Source organism: Vulpes lagopus, chromosome 2, assembly GCF_018345385.1.
Source record: "Vulpes lagopus strain Blue_001 chromosome 2, ASM1834538v1, whole genome shotgun sequence".
Taxonomy (NCBI): Eukaryota; Metazoa; Chordata; class Mammalia; order Carnivora; family Canidae; genus Vulpes; species Vulpes lagopus.
This window is the reverse complement of record NC_054825.1, coordinates 85,272,047-85,297,028: the sequence shown is the minus strand read 5'-3', so window position 1 is coordinate 85,297,028 and position 24,982 is coordinate 85,272,047. Positions and strand designations below refer to the sequence as shown.

The 24,982-nt window shown below is 37.5% G+C and overlaps 1 protein-coding gene across 9 annotated transcripts in view; it reads left to right on the top strand.

Moving 5' to 3' along the window:
• The first annotated feature begins 5,103 nt into the window (after positions 1–5,103).
• The window catches only part of AHI1 (Abelson helper integration site 1), a 203,085-nt gene continuing 183,206 nt past the window's right edge, over positions 5,104–24,982 (top strand). For 4 of the 9 annotated variants that reach the window (XR_005985976.1, XM_041743278.1, XM_041743285.1 and 1 more), the window contains exons 1-5: positions 7,107–7,347; positions 7,683–7,745; positions 12,145–12,212; positions 13,883–14,007; positions 22,159–22,724. Coding sequence is in view for 8 of the 9 variants with exons in the window: in XM_041743278.1 (XP_041599212.1) it covers positions 12,203–12,212; positions 13,883–14,007; positions 22,159–22,724 (701 nt within the window). In the remaining variant the exon portion in view is untranslated. Of the gene's footprint in view, positions 6,793–7,105; positions 7,348–7,682; positions 7,746–12,141; positions 12,213–13,882; positions 14,008–22,158; positions 22,725–24,982 lie in introns of those variants that run through there. The other 5 variants (XM_041743284.1, XM_041743282.1, XM_041743283.1 and 2 more) reach the window with 3 other exon arrangements.

The window sequence follows — 24,982 nt, the reverse complement described above, 5'->3', positions numbered from 1 at the left end:
GTAAGAGAAATAAAGCTAGTTCTTAATCTCATAAACATATCATTTGAATGAGAAGATGAAGATTTAAGCATTAATAAGCACAAAAGGGTTACAACGCAGAAATGGGAATGAATGTTTGATATGTACCTTTTGGGGATCCCTGGGTGGTGCAGCGGTTTGGCGCCTGCCTTTGGCCCAGGGCGCGATCCTGGAGACCCGGGATCGAATCCCACATCGGGCTCCCGGTGCATGGAGCCTGCTTCTCTCTCTGCCTGTGTCTCTGCCTCTCTCTCTCTCTCTCTCTCTCTCTGTGACTATCGTAAATAAATAATAATTTTAAAAAAATTAAAAAAAAAAGATATGTACCTTTGTCCAACCACAGGACCTCACATCTTAGATGGAAGATAAGCTGCCTAGAGAGTGGTCTTCAGAGAGTGGATTCTTGGAAGTGTTGCTAGACAGCCTAGTAGCACGAGCACCATTCTGTACTGTATTTATTCATCTGGAAACTAAATTTTTCAGACCTTATGTCAAATATACCTCAAGCTATTATAGATTCAAAGCAATATATTAAACACAATTAAATTAAATGGTTTGGATAACAAATGGGTGCATGATAAGATGCAATAAGGCCATACCTTTAAACTGGGATCTTTCAGGCCCCAATAATGACAAATGTTGATTTGCTGCCATCTAGTGTTCATTGCTTTAGAGACTTAAATTGAGGGCAGGCTGAATTTTTTTGTTTCTTTCCTTGTTTTTTCATAGGGCCTTCTGAGATCTAAATTAAAACACTTTTCCTAAAAAGACAATATTCGAAAACAACAAATCCATAAATAGCTTTATACTTTGTGGGAAGTTCCATGAATTCTGATCTAACACATATTTACAGGTTCATCAAGTTTTCATAGCAGGTTACCTCACAGAAAGTTTCAGTAAGTTATCTGCTAAATTTGAATGGCAGTCACTATTGTAATTGATATTAACTCATAAATACAATGCAATATGTGTTAAAAGTAGAGAGAGAAGGAATTCTTTTTTACCCAATATGTCAAAGAGATAGACTGCTGTGAAAAAAAATTCTGAAAATCAGCTAGAAATGTGAACTGAATTGTATAGTGAAGGAAGTTCCCAAGGAGAAAATTGAAACAGGAGTGGTAAGCAAGGACTACTTAGTGGTGTTCCTACATTAGAGGTATCTGCTGATTCCCTAAATGTAGTTCTAGATTGGAATGACTTCCCAAACATAAGATATGAGATCATGTTCAGAGTGGAAATTAAACTCTTTGCATAAAACTGGGACCCTCAAGAGATTGCACCAGCAATGGGAGACAAAGAGTCTTGAATGTGTGAGCTATAGTTTGAGTAGAAAAAAAAATTTCCCCTTCAAATTATAAACATAGCCTCTTTCATGAGAGATTTGGGTTCAAATCAATATTAATCTGATAGATTATATATGAAGTATAAGGAAATGAGAAAAGTCAAAGACTGCTCCAAGGTGTTTGATGTTTGGCTTGAGTAACAGGAAAAAAAAATGGATTTGCCATTATACAAAATGGAGAAACTTCAAGGGAGAGGTTATCTTCAAATGGGGATTAGGAGTTTAGTAAGTCTGAGATGTGTATTTGACATCTAAGTGGAGGTATCTAAGTATGCAATTGGATGTATGAGTCTGAAGTTCAGGAGTGAAGAATGGGCTGTGGAGATACCTCTAGGAGTAGTCTGTATGCATGGGACCATAGAGACTGGAAAACATCACCAACTGAGTACATATGGATAGAGAAGAGGTCCAAGTGGTTAGCTCTGGGATATTCAATATCAAGAGATCAGGGAGATAAACAAAAATTAGCAAAAGAGACCCAGAAGGAGGAAAAGTAGCAAAACACACAATCACCAGTTAGCAAATATAATGAGAGAAATTAATGAATTCAAAACAACACCAAAATTACATAAAATACCAAGGAATAAACTTAGCGATAATATGGGAATTACATAAAAGCTCTCTTAATTAAAAGAACATCGTATTTGTCATTTTTATTATAAATTTTATTATAAATTGATAAACTGGAACAAAAATGATAAAGCATGAAGCCACTAAAATGAATGAGATGGAAGGATATTACTGACATAAAAACCCTTCTGGGATGGTGATACACGATAAAGCCCAAAACAAGGCAAAGGAAAAAATCTATAGTATGAAATTGTCTTTTTAAATTTAGTGTGTGTATATATATATATATATATATATATATATGTATATATATATATGTATATATGTATATATACAGACACACACATATATATATATATACCAAATATATATATATGAAGGAAAGTCTGTAGTAATGTATAAAACACTATTATCAGTGATTAACATATGGCAAAGTTTCAGTTTCTACAGTATAAATGTCTTGATGATTGATTGAATTTTTATTATAAGCACATATGAATATTATTAACAAGCTTACTTTTTTAAAGATTTATTTATTTAGAAAGAGAGAGCACATATGCACATATGAGTGTGGGGAAGGGCAGAGGGAGAAAATTCTCAAGCCAACTCCCCGCTGAGCAGGGCTCTATCCCATGACCCATGAGATCATGACCTGAGCTAAAACCGAGTCAGATGCTTAACCCACTGAGCCAACAAGTTTAGGTGCCCCAACAAGTTTAACATTCTTAATGAAGTTTATATGGCATATATAATGGCAAATGAAATTATAACATAGTGTTAATTCAACAAAGCAGAAATAAATATAGTAGTTACAATATGACCAAAATCCAAACACGCATGGAAAACAGACTGAAAACAAAAATTGCTTTAAAAAGCTAATTGAGACTCTCTTTATGAAGTAGTATTGAATATTTTTCCCTTTTTCCTGTGGTTCTATGTCTTTCAAATTATCTATGAGTTTTCCTACTTTTGTTTTGTCTGCTTAAAACAAAAATTTCCAAACACACAGAGAAAAAGTATAATAAAATACCAGATAGTATTAGCCAGCTTCAATGACCATCAAAATTTAGTTATATCTGTGTTATCTTTCCCCCAGCTGTTTTTTTTTTTAATTTCTGGACTATTTTAAAGGAAATTTCAGACATTATATCATGGTATTCTATGGACTTAAGAAAGGCTTATTCTTACATAATCACAATGCCATTATTTCCTTTACACAGATATAAATTAAAAATTCCTTTAATATCATCTAATACTTAGCCCATACTGAAAAATCTCTCATTGCCTGAAATGTCTTTATGACGTTTGTTCTAAGTGAGAATCCAAACAGTTCCAATCTTTGCATTCTGCTGTACTTCTAGCACAATATCAGCAGTGTTACAGGCTAAATTTTGACACTCCCCCTAAAAATACACATGTTTATTTATTTTTTTTTTTAAAAAAACACGTTTAAATCCTAACCCCTAGAACTTCAGAATGTGACTATATTTGGACAAAAGATTTTTAAAGAGGTAATTACATTGAAATTAGGTCATTGGGGTGAGCCCTAATCCAATATAACTGTTGTCTCTCTAAGAAGAGAAGATTAGGACCCAGGTAAAGAGAGTAGACTATGTGAAGACACAAGGACAAAGCAGCTATCTATAAGCCAAGAAGAGGCCTCAGAAGAAACTAACCTTGCCAACATCTTGATCTTGAACTTCTAATCTCCAGAATTGTGAGAAAATAAATTTTTGTTGTTTAAGCCAATCATTCTATGGTTCTTTGTATGGCAGACCGAGCAATGTAATACAAGCAGCTGAGCCAACATCTGTTTTGGTTGATTAATGTACATTTTGTATGGGGGGATAAATATTTTGTCTATCAGCCATACTATGTTTTATTCAATAAATTCACAATTTTTTAAATTTATCACACGTTGTGAATACCCTAAATTGATTTCATGAATGGTTGGCCAATTTTATGATTACTTCCACTGCTACTTTTTATTGCTTGTATCTCTAAATATCATTAAAGTGAGCTCCCTCTTGTACACTGAACCAGTGAGAGAGAAAGCAGCATATCTGCTTTCTCCAGTTTGAATGGGGATCACTTATATGTTTGCTGTATATCTGATTGCCTTTTTGATATGTCCTACTGAAACTATCTTTCCTCTATACCTGCTCTTCCTACCTATCCAGTTAATTAGCCATTTTCCATCCAGTTACCTAAGCCAGAAACCCCAGTACCTTTAAAACATTTTTTATTCTTTTAAAATACTTTCAAACTTACAGGAAAAATTGTAATAGTTCAAAGAATTTCTATCTTTGCCCAAATTCTCCAACTGTTGACATATTACATTTGCTTTATCACTCTGTCTCTATACATACTCATATTTTACTTATGTTTATATATATATTTTCTTTCCTGAACCATTTGAATAAGTTGCAGACATGAAGTTCCGTGATCTTTAAATACTTCAGTGTGTATTTTCTGGAAACAAAGGTATTTCCTACATGACCAGACTAATAGTTATCAAAGTCAGGAAATTAACTTTGTTGAAATACCATCTAGTCCACAATCCCAATTCAAATTTTGTCAGTTTTCCCAGTAATATCTTTTACAAAAAAAAAGGATCCAATGCAGAGTTACATGTTCCATTTAGTTGCCATGTCTCTTTAGTTTCCTACAATCTGAAAAAGTTCTTTTGTTGTTCTGTTGTCTTTCATGACCTTAACAAACTTTTAAAGAGTAAAGATCTATGATTTTGTAAAATGTCCCTCAATCTGAGGTTGTCTGATTCTTCCTCAGAAGAATTGCTTAATGCATTTTTGGCAGGAAAATCACAAAAGAGTGTTCTAAGTGTCTCTTACCAGGTGGCATACAATGCTGATTTGTCCTATTACTGGGGATGCTAACTTTTCTCATCAGTGCCAGATTTCTGCACTATCAGGTTTCTATTTTTCCCTTTGTAATTAGGATACGGCCAGGAGATACTTTGAGACTATAATGTTCCTTTTAAGATTCTTACCCTCTAGTTTTAGCATATGTTGATGATGCTTGGCTGAATCCATTTTTACTACAATAGTTGCCAAATGGTGATATTTCTACCTCTATCATTCCTTCTACATTTATTAGTTGCCAATGTAACATAAGGAAGAACGTTTATGCCCATTTAAAAATACCCATGTATTTATTTCAGTATAGACTCAAGTATTCCTATTTTATTTAGCAGATCATAATCTATTAACATTATGATAATTGTGTTCAAATTGACCCAGATGGGGCCAATGGAGGCTCCTTCAAGCTGGCTTCTCTTTCCCTTTCATATCTTCCACCAGTCTGTAAAAACTTCTTTAATTTCTGGTACAAGATTTTTCAGGCTCATGTTGTACTTCCCCTGCTCCTCTTCTGAATCAATCATTTCCCCAAGAGGGTCTAGTTTCTTTTAGTAGAAAATGGTGTTTAGAAACCAAGATCTAGGAACTACATGCTCATTGCTCCTTACATCTCTTTAACAGGGCTCTAGGGGGGAAAAAGTAGATGGATTCCAAGTATGGACAAGGTTTGGGTCTGATATGGAAGTGTAAGAGTTTACAAGGAGAGATTTTTCATGGGGCACCTGCATGGCTCAGTGGCTGAGTGTCTGACTTTGGCTCAGGTCCTGATACCGGGGTCCTGGGATTGAGTCCTGCATCGGGATCCCCGCTGGGAGCCTACTTCTACCTCTGCCTATGTTTCTGCCTCTATCATGAATAAACAAACAAAATCTTTAAAAAAAATGATTTTTTTCAGAGAAAGGAAACAGTATGTACAAGAATAGGGACATGAGAGGGTATGGATTCTTTTGCATGTTTCACGTAATTCAATATTGCTGAAGAATGGCACTGAAAGGAGGCAATGAAAGAAGAAACTAGTCAGGTAGATGGAAGTGTCTTACATCCTAGGCAAAGTAACTACATTTTCTCTTACAGCTAATCCTTTGAAGAATTTTCAGGACAGTGGCATTATCAGATCCACACTTTTAGCGAGATCATTCTGGTAGCAGTATGGAGGATGGCATTTGGGAATCAAAACTGGAATCAGGGGCCTGGTAAAGAGGCCATCTCACAATAGAAGTGATGAAGGCTGGCATGAGGCAGCTGGAGTCAAGATGGCTAAGTGTTAAGATGGGGGGTGTTAAGAGTAGAATGGATATAATTTGGTGTAAGAGGCATTTAGGATGCTCTGCAGGGATTCAGAACAGTGGGAGGATGCTGGTGGCTCGACCGAAACAGCGATCCAGAAAGAACAGTAGGTTTTAGGTGGGAAGTCGAACAGAACAGCTCGGTTTAAGATGCACTGGATTGGTAATATTTGTCACCCAATTTTCACAGGATTTGGAGAAACAAAATGGAACATGTTTTGTAGCGCGGCGATGCTAATATAAACAGAAAAGCTGGCCCCTAAAGAAACATGCACAACACTCTCACTTCACAGACTAAGCAACAGGTCATAGTGCCGGGCACAACTGCAACCGCAGGAGATTCCGGAGCTGGGCAAGGACCCGTAGTACTTTTCCATCCTCGGTGACTCAGAGCTAAAAATGGCGCCTGCGGCAGAAAACAGAAGGTGGGAGGGGGCACCGGGTGCAGAAAAGATGCGGGTTTTCTTTCCGTTCTGCTCCAAACACGTAGCGCAGCAACGGCGCCACAGCATTACCGGCCTCCCCCGCAGGGCTGGCCCGCAGTAAGGCCACGCTCCGCGCCTAAAGGGAGCTGCACCTCGGGGCGGGGACGCGCCGGCCGCTGGGCCTGGTTCGTGCTGCTCGGCCTGGGCGGGCGCCCCTCTCGCTCGGCTCCGGCGCCGGCTGCGGTTCTGAGAGACTGAACGCTTTCTCCGAGGTGACGACCAGATGGGCTCGGACCCTACTACGCATTCGCAGGGCTCCTTCGCGCTCAGGGACGGGAGTCCGGCGTCGGAGGGCCACGGCCTCGCGCTGTCTACGCGGCCACGAGGAGGCCCGCGCGCGGCCGCAGCCGGAAGGCCCGCGGGCGGGCGCGCGCACCAGCTCCGCAGGCGCCGGGCGCAGGAGCTCGGGGCGGCGGCGCAGGCGGCGCGGGGCGGCGCGGGGCGGCGCGGGGCGGCGCGGGGCGGCGCGGGGCGGCGCGGGGCGGGGCGGGGCGGCGCGGGGCGGGGCGGGGCGGGGCGGGGCCGCGGCCGGCGGGAGGGCGGGCCGCTTCGGTTGCCACGGGGACGGCGGCGTAGGCAGGTGCTGACGTCAGCGAGCGCTGCCCGCACTGCGGCACCAGGCCGGCTCTCGGAGCCCTGGCGGCTGGCGGGTGGGCGGCTGCGCGAGTGCCTGGCGTCCGCCCCGTCCGGCGCGGGGAGCCGCTTCGCGCAGTCGCAGCGTTGGCGCCGGCGGGACGGGCTGTCGGCCGCTCTGGGCTCCGTTGTCCGTGAGTACGCCGCAGGCCCGCGGGTAGCGGACCCGGGCCTGGCGCCTGGCCTGCCCCGGCCCTGTGGAGGGCGGTGGCTCGGGGGAGGGGGAGCGCTGCTCGGCGCGCCGGGGGCCGGGGCGGGGCCGCCGAGGGCCGCGGAGCCCTGCGGTGTAGCTTCCAGAGAGCACCGCCGAGTTGGTTCCCGCGCCTTTCCCGGGGCTGCGGCCGCCTCAGTGCTCGGCGCGGCGTCCACATCCCCCGCGGAGGGATGCGGTCTTTGCCCCGCCCACTCCGGGTTCTGGCTTAAGAGCCTTTAAGTGGGATACGCACTAACTCCGTTTATTTCCTTTTAGGGTGTCAACCTGGTGCTGAATTTCGAATCTGTGAAATGCCTTCTTAATCACATCCGAGAAAAGGTGATCAGTGTGCTGCATTTATCAGGGTCGTATACAGATAGAAAAAATTACCCTGTTTAGAACCGCTACCGGTGGTCGTGCTGTATTCCAGCGTTTCTGTGAAATCATAGACTCACTGGACTATATGGCTTTTACTTTTTTGAGAAAAGGATGCTAACATTTTTTCACCTGTTGCATTAACTTGCTTGGACTTCCTGGGAAAAGATTGCTCGTTTTGAGAACGCTGGGAGATTTCTAAGAAATATTTTTGAAAAATCCCAACACCCAAAGTTTTTTAAAACCATATTTAGAATCTTGTTTACTTATGGAGACTATTTGATTAGTTGAATTATGCATACAGGGTTTTTGTTAGTTTCTTTTTTTTTTTTCCTGTGCTATAACATTTGGTTAAAAGGTGAATTATCCAGGCCTCTATAGCTTCTCCCCTTGATCTTTAGACATTTATTGGCCGATAATCAGATGTTTAGAGAAAATGAAAAATGAGATGAAACGTAGTGCAGTTGATTTTCCTTACTAGTATTTCTTAGCAGCTCCTATAAAAGGGTTTGTGAGGGAGTAGCTTTAAAATGGCATATGTGAGGGCAGCCTGGGTGGCTCAGCGGTTTAGCGCCGCCTTCGGCCCAGGGCGTGATCTTGGAGTCATGGGATCGAGTCCCACGTGGGGCTCCCCGCATGGAGCCTGCGTCTCCCTCTGCCTGTGTCTCTGCCTCTCTCTCTATGTCTCTCATGAATAAATTAATAAAAATCTTAAAAAAAAAAAAGGCACATATGAGGCTCAGGGTTGTCATTTTAAGTTTGACCTTAATTTTTGTCAGGAATGTTACAAATCAAATATTAGTCATTGATTTTATAATGTATTTGCCTTGGGACACATTAATGGAAATGATTACTTCCTGTAATGTATTTGCTATATTAAGTAATGTTAGTGTTTATTCAACTGCGTTGAACTAAGTAATAGTAAATGTATTTAATTTACTTGATGTATTTTACTTGTATTATAATAGACATAAAGTAATTTTATTGAGCATTAACAGTGTGCCAGCCACTGTGCTGATCACTTTGCTTTTCAGTATTTCCTTTTCTCCCTACAATAAAGTAGGTACCATTTTAATTCTGGGTAATTGGACATTTTACTAGGGTGAAAATAAAGGACTAAGGTCAAGAGAGAGTGCTATGAAGCTCAAGGCACTGTGGGAATGTAGAGAAGTATTTAACCACCCCTTGAGATTATAGAGTGCTCACAGAGAAGATTTAGCGTTAAAGGATAGTTAGGAGTTTCTTAGAAGAAGGGCATTTCTCAGGAGAGACGTGTGTGTGTGTGTGTGTGTGTGTGTGTGTGTGTGTAATAGCAAAGGGAAGAAGGAGTTCGGCACAATTGAAGGCCTGCAAGTAGTTTCACATGGCTAGAGTTCAGAGTGTGTATGGAAATGTGGCTGGAAAAGGGAAGGTTTTAAGAAAAAATGGTGGAGCACCAGGGTGTGTCAGTGGTTCAGTGTCTGCCTTTGGCTCAGGTGGTGATTCCAGGGTTCTGGGATTGAGACCCTCGTTGGGCTCCCCACAGGAGCCTATTTCTCCTTCTGCCTGTGTCTCTGCCTCTATGTCTCTTATGAATAAATAAATAAAATCTTTTTATTAAAAAAAAAAAAGGAAAGGAGTCATTTCATAAGTAGCCTTGAACTCCAGCGGTAAGGACTTCCTTTTTTTTTTTTTTCCAGTGGGTGATTGAAATCTAGTGAGGAGACTTAAAGAGATGAGACCATTACAGTTACATTGTAGGAAATTTCTTCTGCCTACAGTATAGAAGATGATTTCTTTTTTAAAAGAATAGGGTGATGGGAGCGTGGAAACAGTCTTAAAAGTATAATCTTTATGTAGTCTTTTTATCCCTCAAAGATGCTGTGTCATTTCATTGCCTTTGAGGGTGGGGGAAGACAGTTGGAAGCAGAATTGTAGAAAGAGTTATCCACATGTTTCTTCTATAGGTCTCACCTTCCATTCATTCCTCCACCTGGGGCTGCCAGATTTTTGCCCCTTCACAAACAGCTTTGCAAACATGTGACTTCCAGACAGCAGATCCAGTGAACACTCTTCACAACTTGCAGCACTCTTGGTACCACACAGTGATAGAAAACTTCTTTCTTAAAACTCTTTTACCTTTGGGGAGTGCCTGGCTGGCTCAGTCTATTAAGGGTCCAAGAGTCTTGATTTCGGCTCAGGTCATGATCTCAGAGTGGTGAGATCGAGCCCTGTGTCGGGCTCCACGTTCAGTGCAGAGTCTCTCTCCCTCTGCATCCCCCCCCCCCCCACCCAAAAGCACAACTCTTTTTCCTCAGTTACTTCTCTGTCACATCTTTCACCTATCTCTTTGATGTCTTTTTACTTTATTTTTGGTTTCCCGGAATTCTGTCTTTGGCACTTTTTTTTTTCCCTGAAACCAATACAAATATAAAGCCTAGATCTCAAATCTTCAGCCTCCTCCTCCTTGCTGTATTACTGTTTTCTATTGCCTATTGAACATAACCTGATTATACACAGAAACTTGTACTTATATATACAGTGATAAGAGCCGTCATTTTCAAAGGGCTTGCCATGTTCTAATCATTGTGGTAAGTTTTATTTGCATATTCTCATTTAATCTTTACAAAAACTTAATGATCGATTTACTGTTATTATTCTCTTCTGAAAGATTAGGAAATTGAGGTCCAGAGATTAATTTACTGTCAGGTAAAACTGGGATTTGAATCTAGGGATCTGACAATGGAACCAGTGCTTATAGCTGGGGTTAGTGCCCCTCAGATCCCCAGCTCAACATATCCCACTAAGCTCACTGAGTATCCCCATCAGCAGTATCTAGTACAATCATAATAAATGTTTCCTGGTGCTTTTTTTTAAAAAAGGCATTATTCTAAATCATTTAACCCTTATAACAACCTTTAGAATATACACTGGTAGACTAATTTTACAAATGAGGAAACAAATGCCTAAGGTCACACAATTAACTATTTGATACTAACTCTAAGACTTGGGTTTTAAACTTCTTCACTATACTTGTCCTGTATTCCAATTAATGGTATTACTGGCCTAATTATTCTACTTCCAGAAAATGAGAATTATCCTTGACTCTTTGTTTTGCCCCACAGTATTTATTTAATCTTTCTGAAATGTCTAAAATACCATAATTTTTTTTGTTTAAAGGAAAATGGGTTGAGTATAAGTAAGCCTTTTCTTAATGACTCATAGTCCCATAGTTGAGCTATTTTCCTATAAATTGAATGACCATGAAATATATAAAGATTAAGACGTTACTTTGGTTTTTTTCTACTTATGTGCTGTCAGGTTTCAATTACTGATGCGCTTGCCTTTACATCTTCTCTCTTTGCTAATTTGGGGTAGATTGGAAAGTAGATGACCAAGCTTATTATATCTATATCTACTAGGAAGAGTATATTCGGGCTTCCATCCATAAAGTATAGGAGTCTTAACTGTGAGAATTTAGTGATAATCTATTTTGTCTGTGTACCAAATAATTGTTTTATATAAGTTAACCCACATAATTAGGTATATGTGTATAATCATTCTTTCCTTTTTAGCATTTCTTCTCAGACTTTTCTGTCCAGAGTACCCGTAATATTGGAGGAAGATGAATGTTGATCCCCAAGGAGCCAAAGCCTTAACTGATAATTGCTGAGCCAACTCAAATTATGTTTTTCTTATTTTTTTTTACAATCTTCAGTTTTACTCCTAAAAATGTGTTCTAATGTGGAAGTTAATATGTTTGTTTTGGATACGCACCCTCATCACTAAGTAAGATTGGAAATTAAAGAATATATATCCTGAATTTATCCCTGGGTCTGGTATATAATAATACACACTCAGATATTTATTTGAGGAAGATGGTACAAATGCTTGTACTTTTAACCTTTTCTGTTGTTGCAAAACTTTTAATGGCAGGTACAAAAATGTTTAAATTTATTATCTGTGAGTATGCTACCCACAAGCATATTTTATTAATATAATAGCATATGTTCTTGGAAAAGTCAATTTTGGGATGAAGTTTGTTTTCTTAAAAGTACATTGTAGTGTATAATCTTTACTTAAAACACTTGTAAAACGGCATTAACATACCAAGTACATATTTATTGCCTTTCAAGGTTTTTAAAAAGTTTTTGTTTCAAATATACAAATATCTTATTCAAATACGATCCAGGTTTCTTTACCCTTTTTCAGTTCTAAATTGATTCAGATATATTTAATTCATTTGCATAAGACTGGGTTAAGAGAACTTTATTGGTATAAACTTATGTAGTATATAAATCATCACATAATCTTGTGTGAAGAATGTTATACAATTTTTATTTGTAAATTCCATGCTACAAATAAATTCTCTTTGTATTAGTAGGATCCTGATTGAGGCAGTGCTTTACATTATAATTCAGTGCTCTCCATAAAGCTGAGATATGCCCACTGGTAAGACTTTTATGAAATTTATATATGCAATACATTTTATTTATTTATTTATTTTAAACTTTGAATTATTTCAAGGAGTTCTTTGACCTCTTCATGAATATATTAACCAAATACTACATTTAGATATTGTCAGTTTTCTATTTATTTTTTTTATCAATTTTCTATTAAATGTTAGATATTAGTATTAAGATTAGTAGGTATTTAATGGATGGCAGTTTAGGACTCCCCTGGATAAGGGAAATAATCATTACAACATATGGCTAGTTTGTATTCTTTATCATCAAAATGGATGTTTTACTCTAGAGCAGGTATTGGCAAACTTTCCTAAAAGGAAATCTAGTAAATATTTTAGTTTTATTCTCTGCCGTAACTGCTCATCTCTGCCATGGAAGCATGGAAACATCGATAAGAATTCTTAAGAGTGGATATGGCTGTATTTCAGTAAACTTTCATGTATACAAGTAGGTGTCTGCCCTGCAGGCCGTAATTTGCCAACACCTGCTCTGGGGCAATCACCCATTCATTCAGCATTTATTGAGTAGGTACTCTGTGCTAGATCTCATGATAGTAGGGATGGTAGCTAGTACAGTGGGAGAGACAGAGACAATATATTTATTTGTATAGATACACAAATAATTATACAGTTTCAAGTTGGATTAGGTGTTATAAAGAAAAAACTGCATGGGGAGATTTAGATGAGGTTGTGAGGAAATGTTCCACTTTAGAGGCAATATTTGAACAAGCAGCTTAACACCAGGTAGCTGAGAAGTTTAAAGGAAGTTTGCATCAAGTAGAAGCAGCTTCACATGGGAGGGTGCTTATTCTGGTGAAGGAGTGAGAAGGGCAGTATGGCCCGAATATAGGGATCCTAAGGGGCTATTTCTCTTGATTTTAAGCTGTAGAGGTAGGCAGGCCAGGAAGTGAGAACCCTGTAAGGCATAAGAAGGACTCATTTAGTTCTAAGTGAAATGAGAAACTCACAAGGTCTTGAGCAAGGAAATAACATGATCTGACTTAAGTTTTAAAAGAAAAAATAACTTTTCAGCTTTTCTTATTTTTTAAATGCTGATTATTGACTAGGTAAGTGTTAGCTATTCTTCACACAAATGATCTTTAACATAGGATTATTCTGATTTTACAGATAACGAAGATGAAGTTTAGAGTTAAGTAAATTGGGTAAGGCCACATAACAGTAGTAGATGCCTCCATACATCACAAGTAGAAAGTTAGTAATAGAAACTTTTAGAGAGAATGGCCCAAAAGTAAGAGGGATACAGGTGAGTGTGGTGTCATCAAAACCAAAAGAAACATTTTTTAAGAAGGAAAGCCTGAGGGGATGCCTGGGTGGCTCAGCGGTTGAGTGTCTGCCTTTGGCTCAGGGCAAAATCCTGGCTGGGATCCTGGATGGAGTCCCACACTGGGCTCCTTGCAGGGAGCCTGCTTCTCCCTTTGCCCCCCCCCCCCCCTCTCTCTCTCTCTCTCAGTGTCTCTCATGAATAAATAAATAAAATCTTTAAAAAAAATTTTAAAAGATGGAAGGATCGGTCAGTTCTAAGGTAGCTAAAGAACTCATGCAGGTATCTACAAGACTGTGTTCTTTAACATAATAATTATGGAGGTATATGCTATAATAGAGTTGTTTAGAAAATGATGAGTCTTTATCTTTGCAGTGGAGAGTGAAGCCAAAGTAAAAACCAGAGTTTGCTTTGAGGAATTGCTTAAGACCCACCATGATCTCATTCAAGAAAGAAAAAAACTGAAGAAAAAAATTGGCAAATCGGGAGAAAAAATTGCAGTGAGTAGTTGATCATTTGATAATGATGACTTACATATCTGCATGAAATTATGACTTTTATATTAAACCTCTGAGGAACTTTGGAAATTGATAAATCTGTCTCATAGTCGATAGCACATGGTAAAATAAAGCTCATGTTAGAATCCACATGACTCTTAGGGCACTGAGTTCAGTTTTCAGTGGTGATCCTACAGGAATAACATATACAAACTGATGAGAGTGGTGAGAGAATGGGCAAACTCAACTGGCCAACATATTACACATTTTTAAAGAAAATTAAGATTTTCAACCCAGAATTGTGATGAATACAGGGAATAATATCTTACTTAAGATATTCAGTGGCTTATCTTTATTTAGACTTACTCATCTGAGTCTACTCAGCAGAACCAGGAGAAATCAATGGAATCTTAAGGCAATAATTATCCTTTTATACTTGAGACACACTTTCAAATGATAGACTTTTTGGCAGCACACTTGAAGATTTAAAAATGCAGAACTCAGAGCAGTACTAAACAAATCAGCAATTGACTACATCCTGATTCCAGAGTATTATAGAAAGTCTGTAATGGTACCCACAATGTACTCTTCATACCTGTTTCACTGTATTACTTGAAACTTGTACTCCTTTGACCATAATCTGTTATACACACACACACACACACAACAGGCACAAATAATTTCATGCATGCTCTGGTAATTAGTACATGGTATTCTTTGGCAAGAGTTTTATGACTTATTTATAACTTATATTTTACTTGTAGCAAATTTTACACTGTTCTGAATTTTGCCCTGTGACCTCTTCTAATATTCTTCCAGGCAGCCATCAACACGATAGTACATATTCTAAGCGAGGCAAAAATAAATACTGACATTGGCCAGAATCCAGCTGCACACACGTGAGAAGGTCATAGTACAGCTGTTTACTATGGCATACCAATTTAGAACTACCGACGGAATGGGGCAGATTAGGTTTCCCATGGTAGATGCTGCCCTTTTATAGAATGTGCTTCTTTTGGTGGTATCAGTGTGACTATGGTGGCAGATGGTGGATGAAACATTGCATATTAGTTTCTGCCCTCCCTTTTGGTAAGGTGGTATACATTAGACAAAATCAGAAAGAACCCTGGAAACAGTTGAGGGTTTTTTATGGACTCAAAGTAGAACCTCGTATTTTCTCTTACTGTTAGCACTGGGCTTTGTGAGTTTAGGCCAGGAATGCTCAATTAAATGGATAACCAAAAACTGGGCAGGAGAGCCAGCCATTTACCTATTGTCCATTTTAGATGTTCAGAGTACACAAGTGTGAGGTGACTCGACATAATCTACCCAGACTTTTTAGGTACATAGCACGCCATGCAAACTTTTTTTTTTTTTTTTTTTAATTCAGGGATAAGTATCCTAGGAAAAATTATTGAGGAAGAGATTTTTCAGCTCAAAAGAAGGGAATGTTCCTGGAGGACTTAGAGAAACACAAAATATTTTTTAAACGATTTACTTTAAAAATCTGAGGAGGAATATCTGCTTTTATTTACTAGATAACAGTGCTTTCTATCTTTCAAGAATTTCTAAGCATTCTATATATATTCACTAATTTTTAATACAAACAACAAAATATGAGGTTTTATCTCCATTTGGTGTTGAGGAAACTGGATCACAAAGAGGTTGAATAACTTGCCTAAATTTGCATAGTTAGTGGCAGAACTAGAATTCAAACTCTTAACAGTTTGACTACAGAACTCACTCTCTTAACCACAACCCAGTAGGACCTCTTTGAATAACGTATGGAGAGATGGGACCTTTTCAGAACAAAAACACGTACAGACAGGCTGAGACTGGAAGGGAACCAGGCTGAAATAAGAAAAGGAAGCAAGGAAAAGGCTGTAATAACAGAATTCATAATAATGGCAGATCCACCTTATTGTTTTTCAGCAATCTGTTAGGCACTCTGATAAGAGTTTCCCAAGTACTATATCTGATTCTCATGTTAATCATGAAATGTAGGTTTTGGGGCTCTTATTTTGCTTGAGAGGTTTTATAACCATCAGAACAGAAAAACCACTTAACAAAGATGTAGGTTTGCCAGAGCCATATAACCAGAAATAAAGTGGGATTTAAAACCACAGTCTCTCCATATTCTGCCTTTAGTTGCTTTTTAAAAACTGTATCTTAGGCCTAAAATAGTAGAATTGGTTCCATGGAAAAATCGAATTAGTGGTAAGGGAGATAAATTTGAGGCATTCTTCATGAGAAAAAATGGCTAAAAATTAACATGAAATAAGTAATGAGGACATATAGAAAGAAATACTTGACCTTCATTTCCATATGGTGTTAATGGAGCAAAAACAGTAGAAGGAGCATGATTAGCAGAAAGATGTAGGAAGAGATGAGTCTATCTTGCATTTTAGGTAAAATTTATGAGATGAAAACTATATTTAGAATTTTTTAATTTCAAGAGAAAAATTAATTTTGCAAGTATCTCAACAGAAAAAGAAACATCTGGTACATTTCTGGCTTCTCTTAGGAAACCCTAAATCTAAATAAAGCAATATCTACATAATATTGAGGGAAAAAATTGTGTCACAAGAAATCTGGCCACCTAAGTGTCATTTGTTTGTGAGGTCAGTAGTGAACATGGAAATTAACAGAGAATTACTACAGGAGTTAAGAATACAATGGAAGGTGTATTATTTGAGTATATAGTATCATTTCCAGAAAGAGGAATCAAAATTAAGCATTTAAGAATAGAGAACTTATGATCTGAAAATACACTTGCAGAGTCTTTTGAGACCAGCTAAATGTATAGAACTTTATTATTTTTGCCAAAAATAATTACTGAAGATTTATATTAGATAATGTACATATGATAATGTGAAATAACAGAAACATTGTTCTCAAACATTGAGCAAAGGTTTCCTAGCTTGCAGAGAAAGTCCTATAACTAGTACTTTTACCTAAAGTGTAGTCAGAAGTTACTTCATCTTGGAGTTTAAAATAAGTGAAACAAATAATATGTAAAATAGATTATTATATTATTATTATGTTATACTTTATAATAATAGATATCATAATATAATAGATATTATCAAAGTCATCAGAGGTCAAGAAAAAATAACAGATTTTTTTTAAAGAAACAAAAGTAATGAAAGAAGAAATTTAAGAATAAACTCTTAGTGTTCCCTGGGTGCTTCACTCAGTTCCTGAGTGTCACTTAGGATCATAAGATGAGCCCCATGTCAAACTCTGAGTCAGGCTCTCTGTTGGGTATGGAGCCTGGTTAAGATTCTGTCTCTCCTTCTGCCTGCCATCACTCCCCAACCCCCACATGCACACACATTCTCTCTCTCTTTAAAAAAAAAAAAAAGGGGGGGGGATCCCTGGGTGGCGCAGTGGTTTGGCGCCTGCCTTTGGCCCAGGGCGCGATCCTGGAGACCCGGGATCGAATCCCACGTCAGGCTCCCGGTGCATGGAGCCTGCTTCTCCCTCTGCCTGTGTCTCTGCCTCTCTCTCTCTCTCTCTGTGACTATCATAAATAAATAAAAAATTAAAAAAAAAAAAAAGGTAATTAAAAAAAATATTTTGGGGCACCTGAGTGCCTCAGTCAGTTAAGTGTCTGCTTTCAGCTCAGGTCATGATTCTGGGGTCCCAGGATCGAGCTCTGAGCTCTGCATGGGGCTCCCTACTCAGCAAGGAGTCTGCTTCTCCCTCTACCCTTCACCCTGTTTGTGCTCTCTCTTTCTTGCTCTCTCAAATAAATCTTTTAAAAGAAAAAGAATATCTTAAAAATTGGCAATCATTCAACATCAGTAAATCAGTACAAATAAGTTGAATAAAAACCATATGATCGTATAAAAATAAGGGGAAAAGCCATAATATTTTACTTGGAAAAGAATATTAATGATTTTTGAAAAAAATAATTTGGTGTTCACATAAGTGGTAATTATGTACTCTCTGAGGTATTATTGTGATGATTTTGGGAGTTCCCAGAGTCCCCTTTGAGAAGAGAGGATAGTCCCTGGATGAACCTATAGACACTTCACCAACAAGTACTTCCTTTAAAATCAGGATCCATAGAAAAGATCTCTTTTCACCCATAATTAATATTCTTGAAGTTTTAGTAAATATAATTAGACAAAAAATGTAAATAATGTTAGAGATTTTCTTCACCTGATATTTGTCCCTACTGCATGCCAGGGACTATGCCAAGTGCTCTGCATGTAAGAATCCTGTCATGGGGAGTACAGCTTGGAGAACTGGGGCACAGAGAGGTCAAGGAACTTACCCAGGATCTTATAACCAATAATAGTGAATCCAGATCCTTGTAACTCCAGAGCTTTATTTATGACAGTTGATTGGTGCTGCTTCCCCGATATGCCAGTGGTAGCGTGAACAAAATGTGTGACTCTTAGCTAGGGGGGTAAGTGCTTATTATTGATAGTCCAAATAGTAATGTTCTGAGAAAACCTGTGTGAATCAATTGAAAGTGAACAAGGTTAAGTATACAAAAAATCATCTGTTAACAGCCTAGAAACCATGAATCAGAAAAAATACTGCGGGACAGAAAATAAAGATTTCATATATAGAAGCCACAAAAGTCCTGCAAGATCTTAAAAATAAATTGTTTGAAAATACAGATTCTATATTAGTAGGTATTTCAGAAAGCTTGAACTTTATATATGCTGGTTCTTTTAAGGTTGGCCCAGCAATAGCAGTCTCCAGTAGACTACTTTTTTCAGTTGACAAAATGAGACTAAAGTTATGCAGAAGAATAAAAAAGGAAGATTAAAAAATTTGAAAGAGAAAGTGAGGGAAATGTAGCTTTTCCAGATGTTTCAAGAAGTTATAATACAAGAACTAGTATTGGTATGTAGTTGACTCTTGAACAGCAGGGGTTTCAGTTGAAATTCTTCTAATTTTTGACTTCCCCAACACTTAACTGCTGATAGTCTCCTATTGGCTAGATACTGATAACAAACAGTCCATTGACACATATTTTATATGTTACATGTATTATATGCAGTATTCTTACAATAAAGCTAGAGAAAATGTTAAGAAAATCATAAGAGAAAATACATTTATAGTACTGTATGGTATGCATTATAAAAAAATATTCACACGTAAGTGAACCCACACAGTTCAAACCCATGTTGTTTGGGGCTAATTGTAGTTGCTTTTGCTTCAGAGGGAAAAGGTCAGTTGGAGCCTCATTTTATTGTACACACCAAATTACATTTCAGACATCTTAAAAAGTTAAATGTAAAAGTCTAAATTAATAAACATTAAAAATAGGAAAATAGAAGTAGCTGATTCAGTCTTCCAGTGTGGAAAGATACTCTGATCTTATAAGGGATAAAAGATATCCCAAGTAAACCAGTCACAGAAACCGGTTATACTGTATGATTCCATGTATGTGAAATTCTAGACAAGACAAAACTACCTTGATAGAGAGCAGATGAATGCTTGAGTGGGATTAGGGCATGGAGGACTAGAGGTTGACTTTGTACAAGAACATGTGGGATGATGGAAATGTTTAACATCGTGATTATGGTAGTGGTTGTATTTACCAAAATTTACCAAATTTACCAAAATTCATTTAATTCTGTACTTAAAATTGGTGAATTTTATATGTAAGTTGTATCTCATTAAAGCTGATTTAAAAAACAAACTGAAGCAAAGATGCATATTATTAAACTTGTTTGATTTCCTCTTGCTTAAAAAAAGAAAGACAAAAGGATGAGCAAAGAGATAATAGAACATGAACAGATGTATTTGGAGCACTTCAAAATTCAGTCATAATCTAATCCTTGAAATACTAAAGTCCATAAAATAGATTTTTTTTAACTATAGTACAACAAAACTAGAAATAACAAAATTGAAAATTTATAAGCCATTTGGAAATTTATAAATCATCCCATAAAGTTGTTAGCAAGAGAAAGGAAATGAAAACAACCAAAAGCTGGATATTTAAAAACTAATAAAAACATCGGTACAGTGATGTGGAATGTATGATTTACTACCAAAAAATACCCTACCTACGAATTGTATTTATCATGTGGTTTTAAAAATTAATTAAATAAAGCCAAAACATGAAAAACAAACGTAAAGTCATAGTATAAAATTTAAATGATATTAGTACAAAGGTTCACTGACAGGTAAGTGGAAGAGAGTAAATAAAAAACTGAGCCTCCACTGATTAAACTGTCCATAATGCCATTTTTTAAATCTTCTAAACCGTAATTCTTCTATTTCTAATTCTTGGTAATCTTTTTCCAATTATTTCCTTCAGGAGTGTCCTCACCATTTTTACATATTGCCACTACATTTCTGGTACTCACTGAGAAAGTAAAAAGATTTTTATGTACTCCATTTTAACATAATGGAAATTCAAAGTTATGAGGCATGAGTATATTCATAGCAAGGAGACAAAAATAAGTCTCTGAAAAGATTAGCAATGATTTTCCTTGTGTAAAGTAAGCAGAATTGAGTTTTGGGTCTTTTTCTCTTTACATATTTTCTAGTTCTTTTATTTTTAATTTTTTCTTTCTAACTGTTTTAAGTTAAGCACATATTGCTTCTAGAAACAGAACATGTAAAAATAAATTTATTTTTAAAGAGAAATCATTTTTATTAGATTTGATCAGGGAAGATGTTTTGAAAGGTATGGCTCCATAATTTAATCCTTGAAAAATAGGTAGAATTTGGAAATCTATTTTAGGTAAGCAAAAGAGTCTTGAAGATGGTAAAATATTAGATATATATTGGGATACTAATCTTTTCAACATTTCTCCATCTTACACATTTATTAGATATTTTCCAACTACTTTTAAACATGAGGATTTTTTAAAAATTGAACTTTAGTCTTCATTGATAAGCTGGTCTATTTCTGAGAGTATTCTTCATTTTGATACTGGCTTCCATCTTCTAGCACTTTGGTTTGCCCATTGTGTTTTTCTTTTCTTTTTCTTTTTTTTTTTTTTATTGTGTTTTTCAACACATTTCCTAAGCTTTTATTTCTGTTACTCAAAGTTTTAATTCTAACATCTGCCAGTTTTTTTTATTCAATATGCTTTTGAATTACCTTGATATTAATTACATTTATTTTTTTTTAATTTTTTTTTTATTTATTTATGATAGTCACAGAGAGAGAGAGAGAGAGAGGCAGACACACAGGCTACTGGGATACTTGACTTTGGGCTTACTTGACTCTGGGCTTATGGATTCTTCAGAACCACCCTTCTCTAGAAAAGTCTTTTCCTATGGACTATGTTTTTTTCTACTAATTTCTTTTTAATTTTTATTTATTTATGATAGTCACACAGAGAGAGAGAGAGAGAGAGAGGCAGACACACAGGCAGAGGGAGAAGCAGGCTCCATGCACCGGGAGCCCGACGTGGGACTCGATCCCGGGTCTCCAGGATCGCGCCCTGGGCCAAGCCAGGCGCTAAACTGCTGCGCCACCCAGGGATCCCTACTAATTTCTTAATCTAATCCTGACTATATTTTTATCCTTGGGAAATTTCTCAAAATATTTATTTTATTACTAGTAACATTCCTCTTTGATTTCTAGCATTTTTATTTAAAATATCTCATTTAAAATAATTTTGATTAGAGAAAGATATCCAGGTGTGTTTAGTCTGTGATTTAACATAATTTTATAATATTTGGCAGCATTTTCGGTGATGTATTTGGATTAATTGTAGGATAATTCTCAACTACAGACTTTTGATTTTAGAATGTGATTATGAATTAAGATAAATGACGTGGGTGTGTTTTCTTTTGGGGAACCTGAAGTCCTTTAACTCTGGCTCTTTTAGCAATTTCTCAAATATCTTATAATTAAAGTATGGATCATTCTGCCAAAGAGAAAAATAACATTTGAGATTTGGGCAATTTATTCACTTCTAGAAAGTCATTAAGTATTTTTCCCCATGTTAATGATCTCATTTAATCTGAAGTTACTCTCAGAAATTACGAATCGAATGTCAAGAGAATAAACTAGGATAGTGCTAATGAGACAGTCTAGAATGGTATCAGTATGTTCAAGTAAAAAATGAAATGATTTTCCCAGTAGTACACACTGAACTGTAATCATTGTGTTTTATATCACTGAATTGTGCTTGGCTGAAGCTTTGTCACTGTGTCTTCTTTTCCTAGCTTGATACTGTTAGAAGCAATCTTCAGAAAAGTAAAGAAACTAAAAGTGATGATGTCAGTTCTTCAAACACTACTAACCTAGAGAAGAGCATGCCAGGCACTAAAAGCAAACTAAGGAATTCCCAGTCAACACCTGAAAATCCAGATGATGTTACTGTAGAGGAAGACAGGCAATGGAAGGCAAGTAAAAAAGTTATTAAAACGGTACTCCAGATGACTGCACAAGGAATGGAACTGGAAACTCCCGTGAAGAAAGTGGATTCCACACATCAGAAAGCACGAACCAAGTCACAGCCAGGGGTTGCTCATCAGAAGAGCGAGAAGGCAGATGAAGAAAGAGAAAATAATAATGTAGAGGAGGAAGAAGAACTGATGCAAGTATACCAGCTCCAAGTAGCTGAAGAAATGGCAAAGGAGATTAAGAAGAAAATAAGAAAGAAACTCAAAGAACAGTTGACTTACTTTCCCCTAGATGCTGCTTCTTCATTGCATGATGGCAAATTGAACAGTGAGAAAAAAATAAAGAAAAAAAAGAAAGTTCCAATTTCATCTAAAGCTGAAGCAAGGTACTTTGCATTGAAAAATATGAAGTGTCCTCTTTAAAAAAAACACTCACATTCTCAGCTTTTGAGTGATGTCTATAGTTACACTAAGAAAATTTTTAGTCTTTCTTGTGGATACATTGCCAGTACAGTAATAACAGTTACCTTTTCCATTGCACTTTAGTATGTGCTAAATGCTTTACAAGAATTAACTCATTTATTCCTTGTAACAACGTGAGGAATACTATCACCCTATTTTGCAGATAAGGAAACTTGAAGGATTTAAGTCACAGAACCAGCAAGAAGCTGAACTAAAACTAAAACCTTAGCAGTCTTATTCTAGGGTCTCTACCCTTAAATACTTACTCAGGGAATGCCTGGGTGCTCTGTGGTTGAGTGTCTGCCTTTGGCTCATGTCGTGACCCGAGGGTGTGGGATCAAGTCCCACATCAGACTCCTTTCAGGGAGCCTGCTTCTCCCTCTGCTTGTGTCTCTCTGTCTCTCTCTCTCTCTGCCTTTCATGAATAAAAAAATAAAATCTTTAAAAAATAAATAAATACTTATTTAGATCTGGTTATTAAATAATAGAAACCCAATGTATTTCTCTCTTTTGAATTATAAATGCCTATTTGGTTATATGAATTAGGTGTTTTTCCTTTATTATACAAATATTTGCTTATTATAGAACATACAACAAAGACACAAAGAAGAAGGTAAAGTAACCTAAGCATCCAAAGGTAATCATAAGCATTTTGGTATTCTAGTCTTTTTATGTATATGATGCTTATACATATATGTTAGTATATGTAATGTGAGCACTTCTGTGATCATATTCATATTTATATATCTCTCTGGGGAAAACAAGATAAAAAATGTCTTTAACTTTGCTTTCTGTAATCTACATTTATGTAAATAACTTGAGGTAGGAATATTCTATATTTGGTTATTTCCCAGTGTTTGGGGACGGTTTCCTTTAATGTCCTCATCTAAAAATAATTTCCCTTGGGACACCTGGGTGGCTCAGTGGTTGAGCATCTGTCTGTCTTTGGCTTGGGGCGAGATCTCAGGGTCCTGGGATCGAGTGCCACATTGAGCTCCATGCGAGGAGCCTGATTCTCCCTCTGCCTATGTCTGCCTCTCTCTCTCTGCCTCTCATTAATAAATAAATACATACATACATACATAAATACAAACAATAATAATTCCTCTTACTAAAAGCTAGACTACCAGTGATAACAAAAAGGAGAGCAAAGAGTTGCTATATGAACGTGTTCATATATGCATTAACCATCTGTTACTGCATAAGAAAACTCCAGAACTTAGCAAAACAATGAACATTTATTGTCTCACAGTTTCTGTGGATCAGGAATCTGAGCATGGCTTAAGTGGGTACCACTGACTCAGCTACTTTCAGGATGTCAGTGGGGGTATAGTCATCTTAAGGCTTGGCTGGAGGAGGATCTGCAGGTGACAGAGATGTTGGAACACTTGGAAGATCCACTTCTAAACTCACTCATTTGGTGCTTGGCAGGTCTCAGGTTCTGACTAACTTTTGGCCAGAGACATCATCGGTTCTTTGCCACATGAACCTCTCCATATGGGCTACTCACAATATGGCCACTTGCTTTCTCAGAGAGCTGAGAGAGAGAGAAGTCAGTCTTAATGGAACCTAATCTTGGCTTGGAAGTGGCATCCATTACTTTTGTCATATTTTGTCTATAAGAAGTGGGTCACCAGACCCAGCCCACAATCAAGGGGGAAAGGGTTAGACAAAGATACTAATGGTAGGAGATGGATCATTGAAGGCCATCTTAGAGGCCACTTGCTACAGTATACCATAAATCAATCTTAGAGCTGTCATATCTGTTATGAACTGTTAAGCCATACTCCCTATTAAATGTTCATGAATTTTAAGTAAAACCATGGGTTCCGTGACTGTGGCATGCGAAAGGTAGTTCTCTTTATTTATTTATTTTTTTTAAAGATTTTACTTATTTATTCATTCATGATAGACAGAGAGAGAGAGAGGAGGCAGAGACACAGGCAGAGACACAGAGGGAGAAGCAGGCTCCATGCCGGGAGCCCGACGTGGGACTCGATCCCGGGACTCCAGGATCACACCCTGGGCCAAAGGCAGGTGCTGAACCGCTGAGCCACCCAGGGATTCCCCGGTAGTTCTCTTTAAATCATAGTATTTGGTGATGTGATAAAATAGCTTAGCTTTCAAATATTTTGAAATATTTCTTTAATATTTTTATTTCTCAACCTCTTTTTAAAAAATA